Genomic DNA, 21,871 nt, shown 5'->3' on the forward strand with positions numbered 1-21,871 from the left:
GAGAAGTGATTTAAGAATGGCATCTTTTAACAGACAAGTCCAGAACTAAAAAGTAATGAAAAGTGAAACACTTAAAGCAGCAACTCTTAGTGAACTAGAGGAGGATGATTTGCACAGAAAGCCCAGTGGAAATATATCATCTCCAAAATTCTGATTTGTTTTCCTATGGGCATGCCTCCATCTCGAAGATCCCTGACTCAAAGCAAACTAGATGAGCAAGTAGAAAAATTTTAACTACTTTTATTCAAAAATTTTGGCTACTTTTATTCAAAGAAGAGGACCAAATAAGGAATATAAACATAACTTTGGATGAAGAAATGTTTACTTACTCTGAGTTTAATGTTTTTTTTGTATATAAGATTATCCAACAATAGCTGTACTGGAATGATAATGCCATCAGTCTCATAATGATATTGTCTGATGCCTTCTCACAATTCAATTCTTCTAGGTCCTACCAGAAAAAAAATAAAAAGATTTACTAGGTTGAATAGTTGTTATGAAATTATTACTACCATATTTTAATAATCTATTTTAGATTATATATATATTAATATATATATAACAACTTGAGAAGAGTCATGGGTATGGGCTTCCATTTTCTGGAAAAATTAAAATCACACTGGAAGTAATAGGGGAAAAGCTACAGTAGATATCAACCAGCAAATGATAACTTCAGCAAGGAAGGCTCATGAATCTCCCAAAGTCCTAGATATGAAGAAAGCAGCCTATAGAGTGCCCCTATTTGGGCAAAGTCCTTTATAGACAGGGATTTGCCTACTTGTAAGGGCAATATAAAATATGTTTAAAAACTCATGGGAAAATCTGCACTGAATGTTTATTTAAGGAAGATAATAAAGAAGCGATCAATGGACTTCCAGGAATTGCTCTCTAATAGTCTAGAATATTCTTTTCCCTTTAATGCAATTAAGTTTTTTTCAAAGTTACATTCTATTTTATTTTCTTCTATTTTATTTTACTTTAGAGAGAGAGCACACGCAAGTGGGGTTGGCTGGGGCAGAGGGAGAGGGAAAGAATCTTAGAGAATCTTAAGCAGGCTACATGGAGCCCGACTTGGGTCTACAATTAATTTTTGATAGAGTGAATGATTCAGGAAGTGTCTTACTCTAACAACAAGTTATGTAACTATGAATTAAATTTAAAAGTCTCCCAAATGGTATTTCTCCCTAAATAATTGTTTTTTAAAAAAACTTTAGGGGCACCTAGGTGGCTCAGCCAGTTAAGCATCTGCCTTTGGCTCAGGTCATGATCCCAGGGTCCTGGGATAGGGCCCCACATCAGGCTCCCTGCTCAGCTGGGCACCTGCTTCTCCCTCTCCCTCTGCTGCTCCCCCTGCTTGTGCTCTCTCATTTGTGCATGCTCTCTCTCTCAAATAAATAAATAAAATCTTTTTAAAAAGCTTTAAATATGTAAGACATGGTAACTCTTAAGAAACCCTCTAACAGAGCTTTATGTTTCCATTATATAATTCTTATACTGTTAACATTTGTTCACGATCGGACTTCTACCTTACCGTATTTGCTATTAAATTATATTCCATACCATTCAAACTAGTTTCTGCTCCCCACTTCCACCCTAGTGAATTAATTTCTTTGTAATTTGTACTCCAATTTTAGTATATGTGCTGCCGAAGCAAGCACTGTAATTTGTACTCCAATCAAGCAAACTTATCAGGGAGATTCAGTCAAGAATTTGTACATTTAAATTTCAACTATAGGGATTTTTTTTTTGAGAGAATTTTTCTTTTTTCTTGTTTTTTTAACTGGCTTACTTACAGGCAATCCCCACTTACCTCAGAGGAAATCCCATATTACTAATCATGGATTAAAATACTACCACCTTTTTTTTTAAAGATTTTATTTATTTATTTGAGAGAGAGAGAATGAGAGATAGAGAGCACAAGAGGGAAGAGGGTCAGAGGGAGAAGCAGACTCCCTGCTGAGCAGGGAGCCCGATGTGGGACTCCATCCTGGAACCCCAGGATCATGACCTGACCCAAAGGCAGTCGCTTAACCAACTGAGCCACCCAGGCGCCCCAAAATACTACCACCTTTTAAGAAACATAGTGACTAAGATTTGATTTTTAAGGTTTTCAACACTGTGATTATTCTATAAATATATTTTAATAGGTCAATATATACATTAAAGATTCCATACTTTGTCTTCTTAAAGTATGTTAAAAATTAAAGGCATTAAAGAAGCTTGGTAAAAGTCATTTTCCACAGTGATGATTTTAATACTTGTTATCTATTTGCAAAGTTTTGGAAGAAAACCCTAATGGGTTATAGTTAAGCTCTCTATAGTAAAGCTAATAATAAATTACATGGTTATATATATTGTACTATATTTAATTTATATATATTTTTAAAAATTTTATTTATTTATCTGAGAGAGAGAATGAGAGAGAGAGAGAACATGAGAGGGGGGAGGGTCAGAGGGAGAAGCAGACTCCCCGCCGAGCAGGTAGCCCGATGCGGGACTCGATCCCGGGACTCCAGGATCATGACCTGAGCCAAAGGCAGTCGCTTAACCAACTGAGCCACCCAGGCGCTCTATATTCTTTACTATATAATTTTACCTGCAAAATTATGGCAGTTTGTTCATCAACTGTCACCACCACATAACACTCTGTACGTCCAAAGAGTTTCAATGACTCACTGCAGCATCTCTCCACTAGTGTGATATTGTATCTGTAAAATACCATATTTTGGGGTGAGATAATGAAATGCTAAGAAAAATTCCTTAAGAAAAGCTGTATTGTCCTCCTGCATATTAAATTATTTGAATGACTGTACTTTTTGTTTCATACATCAATTTATTCTACTTTATAAATTTGAGGAATGAAATTATGATTTATTCAGTATATATGACAAATTAGTTGAGATGTGCATTGCCTTAGGCATTTCACTTAGAACTTCATAGTCCTATTTCCCATGCAATATTTAAAGCCCTCTAATTAAGAATACTCATTCTCAATATTATCAATGACCCAAAGATATGACTATAAAATTCGCAGGAAAAAAAAGATAGTGTTCATATTTGCTGGTAACAAGAGAAATGAAATTAAGATATAAATTTAGACACTAATGAAATATTTTTTCTTCTCATGATTGATATATATTGCCAAAAAAGATAATATTCAGTAATTATGATAGTGTACTATAGGGAGAGAAGTGTAACTTGACATAAACTCTCTGGAAAACTTTCTATGTGATGTAATTGCACGCTTCAATCAGAGAGAAATATGCCACATATACAGCACAATGTTTAGCCATTTAGGATATATATACCTTTGCTAAAGTTATGAAATCAATAACTTACTTGGATTCTAGCAACTGAAGTATTTCTGGAGTATTAAGAAGTCCTTCAGATGCAAAAAACACATATGGAACCTGAATTTCCAAAAGAAATCCACCAAAACTATCCAGCAATGTGCTTCCTAAAGAAGAGAAAGTTTATAAATATTTCTCTTTTTTCTTATCCTTCAGCTCTTTCTCTTTTTTTACTAAACATGAGAAAAGCAAGTGTATGTTCAAGGAGTAGTACAAAAATAAAACATAGTCATTGTAAAAAATCAGAAATCAGAATAAAGTTCTGAAGAATAAAATAAAAACCATATGTTCTCCTACTACCTAAAAATAAAACAGCATTAACGGAGTTTACTAAAACTACTATGATACGTTAATAGGAAAATAATAAATACATCAATGGATAAATGGACAAAGAACATTAATAGGCAATTTACAAAAGAATGGCTATACAAGATCACATCTGAAAATATATGGATAATCTAAGACATTATCTGTAATTAATTAACTATAATATAACTATAAAATATTTTATGCCTATAATTCTGTCAAAGATTTAAAAGAATAATAATACCTACTTACAGTAAAGATATTGGGGAAAGGATTCTCTTTACTTTCTGCACAAATACGAATTGAGATAGCATTTCTGGAAGGATATTTGGCAATATATAAATGTGTGTATACCTTTGACCCAGCAACTCATTTTACTTCTTCTAAGAACAAGTATATAAAAATAAATAAGACATATAAGCTACTAAAAATCTTATAGTAAATAGTAGAAAATTGAAGCATTGTAAATGCTCCGAATAAGGAATTGGTTGAATCAATTAAGTTCATCTTTTTTTTTTTTTTAAAGATTTTATTTACTTGTCAGAGACAGAGAGAGAGAGCACAAGCAGGAAGAGTGGTAGGCAGAGGGAGAAGCAGGGAGCCAATTGCAGGACTTGATCCCAGGACTCTGGGATCATGACCTGAGCAGAAGGCAGCTGCTTAACCAACTGAGCCACCCAGGCATCCCCAGTTAAGTTCATCTTTGACAGAATGGAAGAAGCCTCTACATATAAACTGAGATATTTATCTTTTATCTTTTGGGGGGCCCTTATTTAATCAATTTAACATTTAATTTCATATATCAAAGATTCCAAGGTAATCATTATGATGACTATATTTTTAGAATTGAATTGGAATATCTCAGAATTCAAAACTTCCCACTCAGACTTGAGATGGACAGAAAATAACTTAAGGCAAGTATTGAAAGGGATGCACTGGGACTAAAAGTGTACAGGCTTTTTAATTTAATGGATGTGAGAATTCACAACCTGAGTCATGTGAAGTGTTGCTGAGCTATACAGAGAAACCAAATGATATACAAAGTGGTTTTAAATTCTTTTCGAAGTGTTTCTGTATAATTTTTTTTGGCACATTAAGTTTTCTGAATCAGTCAACATACTACGAAAGAATTTTCCCCTAAAATTCAATAAAAAATACTACTGCATAGAAGTATCAGGTGAAGATTAGATATAATTGTAATAAATTGTGCTATTATAAGTAAAATTTAGAAGGTAAGGGGATGAAGATGAATATAACCAGTAAACCTTACTTTACAAATGAGGAATAAGAGGTAAGGGGTAAAGAACTGGCCCAAGGTCATATGGAGTGCTGAGGTTAGAGTTTGAACTCAAGTCCTCTAACGCCATTGCTCGTTCTCTTTCCACAGATCAGAAGCAGAAAACAATTTCCATTCTACTACAACAAAAGGATTTAGTTTATATCCTTACTCTTTAAAACTGTATCTGGAAGAATCACTTTGAAGACCTTGTGAGGAATATTCAATTTCTTGCAGTGTTTAGTCCAACAAGAGTTTTCTACAAAATTGTATTCCACCACAAATGAGAAGTTACTCCAGGGGAAATCTGCTCCAATATATTGATTATGTACAACTACACAGGAACTTGTACTGAAGACAAAATAAAGCCAAGAAAATAGAATTATATTTGTGTCATTATTTACTTGGAAGGCCAAAAGATGACTGTCTTTGGCTATTTTATTCTTCTCTAGTCTGTGCTGACTTATCTTGGAAAGGCACTGGTGTATTTTCTGTTGATTTGTTCTCCAATTGTGCTAATTCCTTTTTATCTTTCTTTTTGATGGTCATACATCTTTTAAAAAATTTTTAAAGATTTTTTAAAAAGATTTTATTTATTTATTCTAGAGAGAGAGCCAGCCCAAGTGGGGGAGGGGCAGAGGGAGAAGCAGGCTCCCCACTGAGCAGGGAGCCCTATGATGAGGGATGAGGACGATGATGACGATGACGATGACGATGTCGATGATGACAATGATGACGATAATGATGTGGGGCTTGATCCCAGGACCCTGGGATCATGACCTGAGCCAAAGGCAGATGTTTAACCGATTGAGCCATCCAGGTGCCCCTTTTAAGATTTTATTTTTAAGTAATCTCTACATCCAATGTGGGGCTCAAACTCACAACTCCGAGATCAAGAGTTGTGTGCTCTTCCAACTGAGCCAGCCAGGTACCCCTATGGGTCATATATTTTTAAAAAAAACAGGATCTAAAAAACTGTGGACTACTTCACATTCTCAAATGCAAGGGACCCTAATTTTATTAACTGAGTCCTATCAATAACAGACAAGTCACTGTGAGAATTCATTTTCTTACACATGTGAGGTTTCATCTTTGAGGATCTACATAAGAGAATATTATCTGACAACTTTGAAATGATTTTTCTTTTTCTCAATGAGCTTCATAGGTGATTTAGCAACAACAAAAAACGGATACTTAAATATCATAAGTTTATCTTTCCTATCTTCAAATTCCATATAATAGCACTTACTGTAATGAAAATTCTCTACTGCTGCTTTCTATCTAGAGCAATCTAGATAGATAATAGACAGAAGTTAAATGCTTTTATGGGCTTCTATTTGATTTACAACTTCTTTTTATTATCTGGATCCCAATATTAGAAATAAAAATTTCTACATAAAATAAGGCAAAATAAAAACATTTTTAGACAAATCAACACTAAATTTTATTATTAGCATGCTTTCACCAAAAGAATTTCTAAAGAATGTACTTCAGGAAGAAGGAAAGAAAGAAGATATAAGAAAAAATGCTGAGCAAAAAAACCCCCAAAACTGGTATAAACAAGGGTAAATCTAAATGGGTACTTCCTGTACTAACAGTAACACTGATAATGATTAAGTTGGGGATATTAAAGCAAGACTGAACTATAAAATTCTGGACAACAATAATATATAATACACAAGGCAATGACCTGAATTCAAGTATTCTAATGTAAAACACTTTTCAGGAAGAGGAGAGATACATTGATTCATTTCAGGTTTTATTAAACCTTTTAAAAAGTTAAATTCCAGGAGAAATTGTGCTTTTCCTGTGGAACTGGTATGTTTATTCCCCGTAGGTGAAGAAATACATTTTTACCCATTTAAAACACCTTCAGATTCCACAAAATCTTTCCTTTTGTTTGAATGTAAGACAGTCAATGTTAAACCTGTTGGGAAAAAAAGAGTAATACAAAAAAGTGTTTTTTAGTGTTTTGTTCATATATAATTTTTAGGTGTTCATATATTTCACTATAATAAAAAATGAATTAAAGACCTTGAACAAGGAAACTGCTTAAAATACAATTTGCTGGATTATTTTTCTGTCTGTGGGTATCTGAAAGTTTGAAGCATGGGCAATATTTCTGTTGTGTGTATATGTTTTGTATGTATAAGCATGGAAATTCTGAATTTATTATGTAAAATAATAAAATGTATCAAAATCTTAATTTTAAAGTAGCCAAATTAAACAGTCATCAATTCTGTGCATTTAATTTTACTTTGCTAAAAATCATGGTTGATTTCACCTTTTTTCTCTAGTCAAAAATTTAAGTACATAACTAAATAGCAAGAGACTACATTTTGATGTTGTTTTTTCCCTTCTACTGGCTGTATAAGCAGTAGAAGACCTACTGGGTGTCATCTGCTCCTTAGAGTCACTTCTGCTTCTTAATTGTAATTTAAGTTTCTTATGTTACTGATTTTTTTAACAAAATAGATTTCAAAAAGTTCTGTAGCCACACATATAGTTTATTTTTGGTACATATCATTGGTTTAAGAATAGTTGATTCTAGTTAAAATAAATTTTACTCTCGATTGGTGTATGTTTGTCAGTTGTAAAGTTGACAAAGGCATGATGTGATAATGAGAGAGTAATGCTTAATAATTTTTTTAAAAGATTTTATTTATTTATTTGAGAGAGAGACAATGAGAGATAGAGAGCACGAGAGGGAAGAGGGTCAGAAGCAGAAGCAGACTCCCCGCCGAGCAGGGAGCCCGACGCGGGACTCGATCCCGGGACTCCAGGATCATGACCTGAGCCGAAGGCAGTCGCTTAACCAACTGAGCCACCCAGGCGCCCAATGCTTAATAATTTAATGTTTACTTGGCTTGATATGACAATAGTTTTGGTAGCAATAAGAAGAGGATGAGTAGTATTTCTCTTTTGTATATAAATTTATAAAGTCATATTATTATTATTTTAAAAGATTTTATTTTTAAGCAATCTCTACACCCAACGTGGGGCTCAAACTCACAATGCTGAGATCAAGAGTCTCATGGTCCACCGACTGAACCAGTCAGGCACCCCAAGCTCATACTATTTAAAACCTAATCTCTTTAGCTGATTTGTTTTAGCTGTAATCTTAAAGCAGATTACTTGCTAAATGCATTACTAGGATCTTGCAAGCAGAGAAGATGAAACCACAGTTCTACTTTCTAACACTAGACAGAGAAAAAAGGCCTCACTCCTAGACACAGAGGATAGCTGCTTGTTAAAAGATGGGAGAAAGATTTTTTTTTCAGTTTAGAGAGTCAAATATTTTTGTGTCAGTTTCAACCTTGTTGAAATAAAATAGCAGAGTAGTGATAAAATAATCTCCAAAGCCAAAAGAAATAGAATGTTCAGCATGAAGCCTATATAAGAAGTAATATATACAATAATAATTTGTCCATGTGTCTTAAGCACATCAAAGGAAAAGATGCCCCATTAAGTAGGTCTAAGTATTCTTCTCTGTGGGGCAGGCATATTTCTTCAGCCTCTTCACAAAAGTATTACTTCAGTTACCCAAATCCCTTTGTTTCTTAATGCTACATTGCTCAGCACCTTCCTAATTAAAAAAAAAAAAAATGTTTTCAGTTACCCTGATTCCAGACAGGTGTGGCAAGTTCAGCCTCACAACTGTTAACTACTACTTTAACATTTTGGTACTAGTAAAATCTTGTGAATTTGGTGGATAAAACCTCATCTTCCCAGGATCGGAAAACTGGATGAAGTAATAAGATCCAGGCTTGCAAATCTGGACTGTAGACACATGATAATGTCTAGAAATAGCACCTTATAAAGTTCGACTGCAAAAAGTCTTCCATTCTCACATTACTATAATTTAATAGTTAATTTTGCTAAGTGCACTGATAAGCAGACATTTGTAATATTTGTATATAGTTCAGTTCAATCTTTTTCACTAGTCTCAGTCTACTAGGTATATAGAGAGGCATTCATTAGTTCAGTTATTCAATTCATTTACATTAAGTTCCTTCTAATTCCAGGCATTTTTGTGGATGCTAGTAATACAAATTAGGGCATGGTCCTTACCTTCTAGAAGGTGACATGCTAGTGAGGAAAAGAGACAATAGAATCTCAGTTGTTATAGCCTAGGATGGTAAGTAGTGCCTTAGAAGTATGCACATAATACACTAAGAGCACAAGGGAAAGCATTTATTTATTTATTCATTCATTCATTTTTTAAAAGATTTTATTTATTTATTTGAGAGAGAGAGAGAGAGAAACAGCATGAGAGGGGAGAGGGTCAGAGGGAGAAGCAGGCTCCCCGCTGAGCCAGGAGCCCAATGTGGGACTCAGTCCCAGGACTCCGGAACCATGACCTGAGCCAAAGGCAGTCGCTTAACCAACTAAGCCACCCAGGCGCCCTAGGGAAAGCATTTAAATCAAGGCTTCCTGAACAAATGCGAAGCCAGAGGAAACTCTGGTAGAGGTCCGTAGCGGTCCTGTTTTAACTAATTTTTAAAGGACGTGTAGGAGTTAGCTGCTAAAGAAGGGAGAAGAGCACTATGTAGCAGGAACAGGAGGTGTAAAGGCATGGAGATAGGAAATAGCCTGATAAACAGTTTGGTAGGGTTACAGCAAAGATATATTTGGAGATGGCCAAAGATGCAATTTATGGAGGGAAGAGAAATAGTAAACAAAGGGTGACATAGGTTGAGGATGGTATTTTATTTTTAATACTGGAGTGCTTAAAGATTAAGGGAGAGTCATTGGAGAGGAAAGTTGGGCAAGGAAATAACTGATGAGAACACACTGATGCGGAAAGAGATGGGATCCAAAGCAGAAATGAGAAATTGTTTTTCAAAGGGAGGAGATTCACCTCCTTTATAAAGAAAGGAGGAAAAGATAAAAGAATAGAAGAAATGAAGGTAAGTTTGTAGATGGTAAGGTTGTAAGAAGAAAGGTTGTTAAGAGGTATTAAGAGCCCATACAAGGTCAGAGAAGTTAAGTTTGTAGTGGTACTAAACTATCTGATTTTCTCTAATAATGCTCAGGAGCTCAGGTACAGGAACAGAGAGGTTAAACGTCTTGATGGATTCAGAGCTGAGATTTAAATGGAAGGTACAGTAGAAGGACAAGACTGATTAAAGTCATGGGCACATCACCAAGCCTGGAAAGAGAAAAATGTGAAACAAAAAAGGAGGTGATTGATTACAGATCTCTAAGTTGCTGAACATCATGGAAGAGGTAAGATAGCTGTGTATCAGAGTTTAAAGTTCAGAGGTAGCACAGTTCTGCACTATTACAAGGTTAATGGCATAGCCACAGAGTGAATATCATTTCTCCTGTGGAGGCCAGTGAAACTATAAGGTCAGTGTATTGAATGAGCCATTCACATTAAAGACACCTAGGATAATGGCAGCACTAGGAGTGAAAATACCATGAACCAGGTGCACAACTGTCCATGGGTGATGGGGAGTGTTTGGGTGGTTACTAGATGATGGCAACATGGAGTGGTAGCGAACGGTGTGGCAATATGGCATAGGCTCAGAGGACAGAGAAATAATATTTTGGAAAGGATAATGGAAAGCAAGAAATGACCCTTTCAATCCTATGATATATATTTCATATATAAGAGGGAGATAATTATCAGCTTGTCTATGAAAGGGATACAGGGGAAGCTGTATCATCTGTGAAAAGCTGGGTTCACTTAAGACAAGGAGATTAAAAAAAAGTTAAAGAGTTTACATATAAGCAATGGGTTCCATGGCACAAGGTGAAAAGGGTTGGCAGAGGGGGCAATAGTTGGTAGAAGAGTTGAAAATGACACTAGAACAAGACAGACCTTGGTTCAAATCCTGAGTCCCTCACTTACCACCTGTGAGGTGTGGCATGTTACAACACCTTTATGAACTTTAGTTTCTTTATTTGTAAAACTGATTTGTAGAGTTATTGTAAGTATACAGAATCATTTAGCAACTAGTAAATGACAATCAATAAAAGGTGTCAACTGATAATAATAATATACACAAAAGTACATATAATGTACATATAAGTACATTATAGGATATTTATATTGCACACTTAAAGTTCAGATTTATTTAAAAACTGGTTAGATTCCACTGAGTTATATACTTTTAAAGTATGAATTTTATGTTATTATATCTTAATTTAAAAATTTAGATCACTACATTTTTATATGTTCCAAACCTTTGTTATCAAATGAAGCATAATTTAAAACTCCATACCTTCCATTTTGTTAAGGATTTTAATGAGTAAATGTTTTTCACCATCTGAGTCCATTCTTATTATAATCAGCACCTGATCGAAAATAAGAATTTCATATATCTCTGATTAATTATTCTTTTTCATAGTTTTGCTACTGTGACAAAATAACAAGCTTGATTGGTTACATGAAACTATTGGCAAAAAGATTACCAAGTAAATATTTGTGCTGTAAAAGACATCAGTGCGGGGCGCCTGGGTGGCTCAGTCGGTTGGGCGACTGCCTTCGGCTCAGGTCATGATCCGGGAGTCCCGGGATCGAGTCCCGCATCGGGCTCCCTGCTCGGCGGGGAGTCTGCTTCTCCCTCTGACCCTCCCCCCTCTCATGCTCTCTCTCTCTCTCATTCTCTCTCTCAAATAAATAAATAAATAAAATCTTTAAAAAAAACAAAGATGTCAGTGCTTAAACACAAAGGAATAAATTCTGGTAAGATCAAATATCAATGAAGAAAATATTCTGGAGTGGGGCATTCTTAGCATCCGTGTACTCCCATAGGGGTGACTGTATACATAAATTGTCTCTACCTGCATTCTTAGCGTAAATTCAAACCAGACAAGTTTGAGTTGATTGGAAAAAGAACCAATGATTTGTTGCTATACTTTCCTAGTTATCATTATAGCTTTTTTCTGGTGGTGGGAGGGAGAGGACAACAAATAAATTCCAGTTCTTAAATTTCTTACTGATTATTTTACTTTATTTTAATGACAAGCAAGTTATCTAAGTAACCACAGAGTTGGAGATAAAGACACAGGAGGGACAAAGAAAAAAAAAAGAAAAAAGCCAAATTTGTATCCAGATTTAGCGTAAAGCACTTGAAAAGTTTTCTGGTTTGAAAACATTTAAGAAAGTATTTCCTCTTAAGTTTTTATCAATATAACCTTCAGATGCTTGAGGTAGGGTGGACAAAAATTTCCAATATAATTCAAAGCATGAGCTAAATGCTTTTTTTAAAAAAATAGAATCATATAAGATGAGATTCTGGCTTAACATTAAAAATAAATTATTGTAGTTCTGTTATTTGGTATATGTTCATGAACTTAGATGTACCAGACAACAGTTTTGAAATTTGGAGAGCTAATCCACAGAAAACTGCGTATAATAAAAGTTAAAGTATTTTTAAATTCAAGATACATGAACAATGATGCAAATCAACCTTTCTCTGTGTCTGATTCTGTTTTGTTAACTTACTTAAGGAGAAACCCATCAAGGGACCAAATAGTCTAGACTATTTCATAATTTCAGAGTTAAATGCAAAAATTTCTTACATACAATTCTTGTTTAAGCTGATTACCATTATCTGCTTTATTCCAGCACTTACCTTAATCTGTTGCTCACTTTGCATCCAACTTAGTATCTGACATTGCAGTTCTTGTATCTTGTAGTTGGTTTCAGGCTTTTTTTCCCTAATAAACTGTACAATCTCCAGCTGTCTCCAAATGTCATCCAAATAGGAGCCTAAAATGCTTTTGTAGATATCTTTTGCATTTGACAAATATCCTGTTAAAAACAAAAGCAGGGGGGAAAGGCATATCTTTTTGTTCTTTGAGAAACTCCATGAGTCATAACAGAGTTAATCGTTTTCCGATTTTGATCAAAGATAATGACTAATGAAAACCTTTAAACTGAGTGAAGCTGAAAATTATGTACCAAATGTATGTACCAAGCTTCTTTTAAGCTACATAATGACATACTCTATATATCCTCTGAATATATCCCATCTTTTCCTGCCTTCTGGCTTGGTCTACACTTACATGCAAGTCGTATGGAAATGCCACTTCATTGGAATTTTCTTGGTATTTTATCTATAGAGCTTTTGTACTTAATTTCTTATTTATGTATATGACAATCTCATTAGTCTATAAACTCTTGGGATATAACCCATGATATTTATGCATAATTCACTTATATAGCTGCTAAAATAGCAGAGCCTAAATTCAGACTCACTAAAGCAGTTTCTAAACACAGAATCCTGAGACCAATCCCTGAAAGTTCATATTCAGTAAATCTAGACTCTTTCCCAGGGATTTCTGCCTAAAAGCTCTTCCTGATTCTCTAGACTTTATCTTCTGAAAGAGAAGCCTAATCCAGTAGCATCCCTGTTTCAATGGCTCCTTATCATCTACAGAATAAGGTCTGAACTCTTTTGTGCAGTTTAAAAGGCTATTCATGATTTGTCTCTTTGTTATGTCTTCAGGCTTAGTTCCTATTCCTTTCTACCTTATACTCTTCGATTTAGCTACATGCAGCACACCCACTGGGTCATTCTTCTGGGCTCTCAATTCTGCCTATAATACCCTTTTATACTTTATTTATTTGGCAAACTCCTACTTGTTTTTAAACAAATATTCAGCTTTTAAGTTAACAGTCTCCATCCTTTGTGCCATAGTACATATTTCTGCTATAATACCCATTACACAATACTGAGTTCATTTCTGGGTTAAAGCTCAGAAGTGAAACTCTATACCTTTAATCTTGAAACTCATTAACTTGCTAGCTTGAGAGAGGTAGCAAACTAGAAGCTGGGAGAAAAATACAGAATTCTGGAAGGCAGCAGGGCAGACAGCCAGACCCCCATGGACCTTTCTTTCTCTGACACTATGCAGAGAAAAAGAAAAGAGGACAATCTAACTTACTCTTTGATTTTGAGAGGTTTAGAGGAGTGAGAAATCTCTCCACTAAAAATGTCCAAGGTGGCTAGGTTATTCCTTATGGCTTGGTACGTAAGCCTTAAGAAGTTCGTTTTCCAACAAGGATTTTACTTTTATAGTATTCCTCAAGGTAACCAAATAGCAATGCCCAAATTTGATTTGGTGAAAGTATTTCTTTGAGGAGTGAAAGTTATTCAGCCCAAGTAGATGGTTCTTAATGGTCTCACCTAATCCTAGGGTAGACTGTAACAGTACCTGAAGGTGAATATATCTCAAGCAATCCTCCATAAATATTATTTCTCTAATTCTAGCTCCCTAGTACTAATAAGTATTAAGCAGCAGTGAGTCACGATGCACTCTCTCTCTTTTTTTTTAAAGATTTTATTTATTTATCTGACAGAGAGAGATAGCAAGGGCAGGAACACAAGGAGGGGGAGTGGGAGAGGGAGAAGCAGGCTTCCCGCAGAGCAGGGAACCCAATGCAGGGCTGGATCCCAGGACTCCAGGATCATGACCTGAGCAGAAGACAGACACTTAACGACTGAGCCACCCAGGAGCCCCCACAATGTACTCTCTTTACAGCACTGGGAGCTCAGATAGTCTATATTCTGACATTCTGCCTTACACTATGCTTTAACAATCAGCTTAGCTTTTGATAGAACTGATGATTTTTTATGGAAGCTGAAAGACAGGTGACTAAATAGAAGGGCATGTAATTTTACACCCTTATACCAATTTCAGGTACTGTAAACTAGGGCGAGAGCCCCCAATCCATACTTGATGGGGATGGAGGTAAAACAACCCAATCAGCATCAACACCCAAGTGGTTTAATTGGAGAGAAAAGGAAAAGCACCATGTTGGGCTTTCTAAAGGTAGTTGTAATTTAGTTATAATAGTTGGCCAGATAATACTAATATAATACTTGGCCAAATATAACTCCCAGTGCCGTAAAGGGAGTACAGTTGTAATTCACTGCTGCTCAGTACTTATCAAAACCTTGGATTAGAGAAATACTTGTCTGGGTCACAGATAAAACAAAACCTCTGGGTCACAGATCAGAGTAAAATTATTTTCACTTTATATTTTAAATAGGTTCTAGAAATTCTAAATTATGAAACAATTCTATAAGCACACCATTACTAAACAAGTCTAAATAATCCTGCAATAAGGAGCCTCAAACAGTAATGTACTGAGACAGATATTTAAATGATTTTCATAGTTTAGAAAAAATTTCTATAACCTTTAAATTTTCCAATGTATTCAAAATAGTTTGATTTTTATTCCTCCAGTAATTCATATCCTAATTTACAGATAAAACTAAAAAAGAAATTGCAAAATATCTTACTACTAATAATTTGGTTATATTAGTTAAGTATATTCATCTAGCAAAGATTCAAAGCCACAAACATTCAATGAAGACCGAAAATGTACATGGCAAAATATCACCTTACATTAAAAAATAGTGCATGACAAAACAATGAATCATGGAACACTATATCAAAAACTAATGATGTAATGTATGGTGATTAACATAACAATAAAAAATTAAAAAAAATTTAAAAAAAGTAGTACATGACAATGATTATACAATCAAATCTGTGTAAGGCATTATGACTCTGTAATTCAGGCCTAGATTAGAGGATCCTAAACCTAGTTTTCTAAGTGATGATATTTGTTACAAATGATTTCTTTTAAAGAATACAGGCAGAATAAAAATATATATTCTATTATAATTATGTCAAAATGTATATGATGTTTAATGCGGAAGTAAAAGAGGCTACATCATTTCTTATAATTTCTTTTTCAGGAAAGTAAAAGTTATTTCAGATGAAATATTTCAATAGGAAGAAAAGGGGAAATAAAAATTTCCCCCACTAACCCAATGCTGTGTCCAAGCTACATGTTAAAAGGACATCTCTAATTGTTACCAGAAGATGTAAGAGAGCAGCATGCTTGAACGTTATTTCTTTTTCATCAATTGTACCTAAGCAAACAGAAACATATTTAAAAACATAAGATACACATCAGAATTTTTGAATATGTATCAGAATGCTTAACAATAATAGCTAACATTCATTATCAGGTGCTTACTATGTGCCAGGCTGTATGTAAGCTGGTTATTTCACTGAATCTATAATGATAACCCTGTCAGATAAGTTTATTATGAGCCTCATTTTTTGGATGAGGAAATAGTCTGAACAAGGTTAAGTAACTGTCCAAGGTCAATATGTGAATAAATGGTGGAGCTGGCATTCAAACCCAGATGGCTAACCTCAGTGTTCATACTCTTGTTTTCCCACTTAGGAAAAAAGATCAGTGATTCCCAGTTATAAAACAAGAAGAAAATTAAACTCATAACTTGCCAACTAGTGAAGATAAAGATGGGTGATCATAACATAAAGCAATACCTTAAAATGAAGGTAGAGACACCTGGGAATAATTGTCCAAAGATATGACTCAAACAAGAGATGTATTCACAGGGACAGGCCAATTGTCTACTTAATGTGTTCCATGTAGTTCTAGAGCTTTTTGAAGATGACAGATTGGATTTTACTGTGTGCAAAAGTGAAACCAAGAAGATAGGAATCTAGGCCCTTTGCCCTTTTCTCTGTTTTATATAGTGGGATCCCATGAAATATTTATTTGTACAAAATGTTCTGCTAAGAAGTTTCAAAACTGCTCATCTAATCAATCAATAAAGATCAAGGCAAATATGAAGTAGTCACTGGGAACCAAGAGACAACAGGAGAACCATTTCTGGGTAGTATATCCAGCCCCTGTAAGACTTGTGGAAACAAGTCAATCATGACCTGGAAGGGATGAGAACAGAGCAGAGAAATCAGATTTGGTATCATTTTTCTTCTTTCTTTAGGAGAACATTTCTTGAACATCTCTTATAGTGCAGGTCTGCAGCTGATGAATTCTTTCAGCTTTTGTATGTATGAAAACATCTTTATTTCACCTTTGCTTTCATAATATATTTTTGCCTAGTATAGAAAACTAGGATTTTCTTTCAGTATTTCATTTTATTTTTTAAAGATTTATTTATTTGAGAGAGAGAGAGAGTGGGGGGAGGGGCAGAGGGAGAAGGAGAGAGGGAACCCTCGAGCAGACTCCCAGCTGAGTGCGGAGCTAGATTCAGGGCTCAATCCCAGGACCCTGAGATCATGACCTGAGCCGAAATCAAGAGTTGGTTGCTCAACTGACTCAGCCACCCAGGCACCGCTTCTTTTAGTATTTTAAAGATTTTACTCCACTGTCTTTTCACTTGTACAACTTCTGACAAGAAATTACGTCATCCTTATCTTTGCTTCCCTTATGCAACATGTTTTCCGCCCCCCCTCTGGCTGCTCCTACAATTTTCTCTTTACTACCAGTTTTGAGCAATTTGACTATATGCCTTGATGTAGCTTCATTATGCTTCTTATGCTTGGGGTTCACTGAGTTTCTTGGATTTATGGGTTTGTAGTTCCTAACTAAATTTGGAAACCTTTCAGTCACTATTTCTTCAAATATTTTTTTCTGTTTACCCCCTTTGCCTCTCCTTTGAGAACTCCACTTACTATTATGTCAGGCTATTTGAAGTTGTTTCACAGTGCACTGATGCTCTTTTCTTCTTCTTTTTTTTTTTAGATTATTTTATCTTCCCGTGTTTTATTTTGGAATAGTTTCTATTGCTATGGCTTCAAGTTTACTAATCTTTTCTTCTGTAATGTTTACTCTGCCATTAATCCAGCGCAGTTTTCATCTCATACATCGTATGGAGATGATTTTTAAAAATTTTTTATTTTAAAAAATAATTTCTAGAAGGCTGATTTGTGTCCTTTTTCTATCCCTAACTTATTGAACATATGGAACATAGTTACAAGAAGTTTCAGTGCCTTTCTCTAATAATGCTAACATCTCTGTCAGTTCTGAGTTTGTTTTGATGGATTATTCTCATTATGGGTTGTGTTTTCCTATCTTTTGTCATGCCTGGTAATCTTTGATTGGATGCCAGACATTGTGAATTTTACCATGTTAGGTGCCCCACAAATTATGAGTTTTTCTAATCTAGCTGATCGGAGCAGGCATTACTCCCTGCCCTGTGTGAGTGCAGAGTACTACTCCCTCTAATCCTTTCAGATGGTTTGCTTCCCCAACCTCAGGTGGTTTCCTCACATACACTCTGATCAGTACTCTGCTCAACACTCTATGTAAAGCTCTCTGTCTCTCATATTCTATCCTTTGAACTCTAGTTGCCTTGGTCTCCCTGGATTCTCAGTTCTGTTTCCTCAACACAGATTGTCCACTGGGCTCTGCCCCTACTATCTCTCCCTGTGCTATGGCCTGGCAACTTTTCCAAGGCAGTAAGCTAGGGCAATGGTAGGGCTCACCTTACTTGTTTCCCATCTCTCGGGAATCAGTGTGCTTCACTGCCTGATGTCTAGAGTCTTAAAAACTGGTTTCATATATTTTGTCTTTGTCTTTTCTTTTTTTCCCTGAAAGAAGTGTAAATTCAATCCCTCTTACTCCATCTTGGCCAGGAGAAAAGTCCAGGATTGACTTTAATTAATCTATTTTTGACATCCCCCCTACCTTCAGAGGGAACTAGGTGGTTCAGATGTTAACAATAGGGTTGATATGGTTTTTGCAATAGGAATCTGTCAAGTAAATTATGTCAGTTAGGAGCATTACTGAGAAGCAATGCCAGATGTATTTGTTACCTTTTTCTCCTTACTTAGCTGACCCTCCGGTATTAGTTTATGGGTGTCATATTCTGAATTAAAGTTATGTCTTCATCCATGACTAATTTCTATACCTTCTATATTCAATTTTTACTCATTTGATACAACCCATGAATTTTTATCCTTTTAAATAATATGACTTTTATTTGTACTTACCTTGCTGAATAGCATCACTTATTACTTTTTCTTGTTCCTTTAAGAGGAACCTTGTTTGGTCAAAAATGACAGTGGCAAATGTCCAATTAGCAGCAGGGAGAGTACAGAGGCATACAAGTTTTTTTAAAATAGGAGTAGCTGCTGCTTCTAGGAGACAGAATGCTTGGCACTGGCTATCTGTGAAAGTAAAAGCATTAAAGATAGTGTTTTATAAGGATGGCATGCTCTTTTTGACAAACCAGTTAAACATGTCACTTCATGGAAAACTGAACTACATCCAAATTATTTTCTGGGTTAAAAATCGTGAGATTATATAGAGGTTCATTTTAGGATATTTATTCTAAATAAATTAATAACAAAAATAACAAATAATAAGAAAACAAAACAAAAAAACCCATCTATAGAATTTATATAATTTTATGGTTAATTGTATAATTTCATGGTTAATATGTATAATTTTATGGTTATCCTGCTTATTAGAAAATATGTATTCGGTAACTAATATGGCAAGTGTGAAGAGCCATATAAAGAGAATCACGTATTTTTTTTCCCCTCCACAATTAGCTTACAACCTTAAGCTGAACAAATTTACCACAATGACAAACTGTTTCTAGTTTTCACTAGAATATCAGTATTTTAAGATTTGCATTACCATCTTAAGGTCATAAATAAAACTGAACCGAAAAATGAAAAGATATTAAAAACTAGTGTCATATTTCCTCATTGATTTTAATAATGAGCATGATGTTCTTTTAAGTAGGCTCTTCTTTAGGAGTCAAAGAATATTCTTCTTCACAGCAGAAGCAAAAATTTTAATCACTATAGGAAACAATAATAGCTTTTTTAACATCACCCTGACAGTGGGTAAGAGAACAGAGGGAGTGAGCCTCAGCAGTTCATTTTTCCTGACTGGGCAGAAGAATCTGAGCAGCTGCAGTCTGCTGTTCTCTGATGAATGTAGGGAAGAAGCAGTTTATTTATTTTTTTAATATTTTTTAAAGGTTTTCTTTATTTATTTGAGAGAGAGAGCATGAGAAGGGTAAGGGCCAGAGGGAGAAGCAGACTCCCCGCCAAGCAGGGAGTCCGATGTGGGACTTGATGTGGGACTCCATCCTGGAACTCCAGGATCATGATCTGAGCCGAAGGCAGTCACTTAACAAACTGAGCCACCCAGGCAGCTGGGAAGCAGCAATTTAAATGAAGGAAGAAATAACAGTGAGTGGACTGGAGTAGGGCAATGGAAAGGGGCAGAGGCAGTGAATGGGGTGTTCAGGTGTAGGAATATCTTAAAAGTAGGAATGGAATGAAGAAACATCTGAAACAAATAAAGAAAATTACATGGAAAATCAGCTATGTCCTAGATACTCAGGAAAAGGCTTTCAAATTTACTTAATTTGAATGCATTTTAAAAGCATACAGCATACCTGATGCTTGAATTTCAATGACATTAACCACTCTCCTTTCCTGATTTATTTTCTCTATGGCTTTATTAGTACAAACAGGAGGACTTTCTTCCTGAAGAGTTAAAGAATGTTCTTCTTTATCTTGAAATTCTAATAAAAATTATTAATTTGCATTATTCAGGGAAACTTAGTGTTGCTTTACTTAAAATGCTTTCATGTAATATGATCACAATTGTTAAAGTTCTTCCTTGAAACACGTCAGTATTAAATTGAACAACTATTCAGGTCAATGGATGTAACACAGTGCTGAATGGCAATAGTGGAAAAAATCTTGACATCGAATCACTGTTTCAATCTCAGTTCTGACACTAGCTTCAGTGTCCTCATATGTAAAATATACATAAATATACCTATTTTGAATATTGTTATAGGGATTAAACACCAAGTACAGTTCCTGACACCTGAAGGGCACAAACAGCTCAATTTCATTTCTCTGTGACTTTCCACATACCCCTCCTTCTGCTACTAATCCTCTCCTATGCCCCAAGCCCTCCCTGGCTCCATCCTTTCTTAATTAGGTCAGTTCTTACCACTTACCCTTCAGCTCTCAGGCATTTTCTATAAGCCTACTCTACTATGTTGTAAGCTTCTCAAGGTCAGCAATGGTATCATCTTTATCTCTAATATGTATTTTAGTGCCTGGCATACAACATTCAACAAATGTCAGTTTTCTTCCTTCTTTCCTAAGTATTGTAGAGGATGACAAATATGTATATAACTAATTAATTTATTTATAGTTACTTATATTAACTAGATAGTAATGTTATCTATTAATTATATGATTACAGGGTAATTTTAGAAACACAATACCATCTTAAAACATTTTAATATATGAGCTTTAAATACATGGTGGAAAATAATGGAGTAAAATACCCTAAACTAGATTATGTTATTATTTTCAAGTATACTTTTAATTAACTATAAATAATTGGAATAGCTAGGACTAAATAATACAATTACTAGAGTTTTTGAGGGGACCCAATAAGTTGTAACATTCTTTCTTGCCCCTGAAGTAACTATAAAATAAGGCAAGAAGTAAAATATATACCGAAGTATTACCTCTGCTACTAATAAAGGCTAAGTTGGAGAAAGGAGCTTAGTTTGAGAGTCAAATGGGCTTATTAACTAAACAGCAGAATTGTATGTTAATAATATATGAGACCGTAAGACCTAACTATGCTGTAACTCTCACACATAAATATTTTTGTACTTAAGGTCAAGTGTGCTCTCATTTTGTGAGTTTTCTCCCTCTCTCTCTCTTTTTTCCCCTAAAAGTCAGAGCGGGGGAGCAGTGGGAGATTTATTCATGTAATAAAGTGAAGTCTGTGACAAAATATATATATATTTTTGTACTTAATTCTTCTGGGCAATGTATGTCAAACATATTGTAGAATATTTATTATTTCTTTACCAGAAGTGAAATGATATGACACATACTACCTTTGATATGGTTATAAGCAGTGAATGTAAAACAGTTACAACTCACACAGAAACTCTTTGGTAAATTTAAAAAGAGTAATAAGCAATCAAATGGGCAAAGTGTTCTTAAGGACACATTAAAATGTAATACTGAGAATTGTCAGCTAAAAGAGAAAAAAGAATGGCAGAATGATCAATAAAAGTTAGAAATACTGAATCTGTATGGCCAAATTACAAAAGCAAGTTTTACAAATAGT

The 21,871-nt window shown here is 34.9% G+C and overlaps 2 protein-coding genes across 4 annotated transcripts in view; one reads left to right on the plus strand and one right to left on the minus strand.

Annotated features, from left to right (window-relative positions):
- The window catches only part of GNG10 (G protein subunit gamma 10), a 35,259-nt gene extending 29,205 nt beyond the window's left edge, over positions 1 to 6,054 (plus strand). The window contains exon 4 of one of the 2 annotated variants that reach the window (XR_015766910.1): positions 5,044 to 6,054. The gene's annotated coding sequence lies outside the window, so the exon portion shown is untranslated. The remainder of the gene's footprint in view (positions 1 to 5,043) is intronic. The other variant, XM_028108706.2, reaches the window with a different exon arrangement.
- SHOC1 (shortage in chiasmata 1) overlaps positions 1 to 21,871 on the minus strand; it is an 84,127-nt gene that overhangs the window by 16,238 nt on the left and 46,018 nt on the right. The window contains exons 14-23 of one of the 2 annotated variants that reach the window (XM_088019239.1): positions 20,157 to 20,285; positions 18,733 to 18,909; positions 15,729 to 15,833; positions 12,519 to 12,697; positions 11,163 to 11,235; positions 6,790 to 6,859; positions 5,105 to 5,283; positions 3,340 to 3,457; positions 2,597 to 2,708; positions 330 to 451 (exon numbers count right to left, since the gene is read on the minus strand). In XM_088019239.1, coding sequence (XP_087875365.1) covers positions 330 to 451; positions 2,597 to 2,708; positions 3,340 to 3,457; positions 5,105 to 5,283; positions 6,790 to 6,859; positions 11,163 to 11,235; positions 12,519 to 12,697; positions 15,729 to 15,833; positions 18,733 to 18,909; positions 20,157 to 20,285 — 1,264 coding nt within the window. The remainder of the gene's footprint in view (positions 1 to 329; positions 452 to 2,596; positions 2,709 to 3,339; positions 3,458 to 5,104; positions 5,284 to 6,789; positions 6,860 to 11,162; positions 11,236 to 12,518; positions 12,698 to 15,728; positions 15,834 to 18,732; positions 18,910 to 20,156; positions 20,286 to 21,871) is intronic. The other variant, XM_028108702.2, reaches the window with a different exon arrangement.

The sequence above is a fragment of the Eumetopias jubatus genome, unplaced genomic scaffold (assembly GCF_037043125.1).
Source record: "Eumetopias jubatus isolate StellerSeaLion01/CBP00866 unplaced genomic scaffold, mEumJub1_p1.0 scaffold_15, whole genome shotgun sequence".
Taxonomy (NCBI): Eukaryota; Metazoa; Chordata; class Mammalia; order Carnivora; family Otariidae; genus Eumetopias; species Eumetopias jubatus.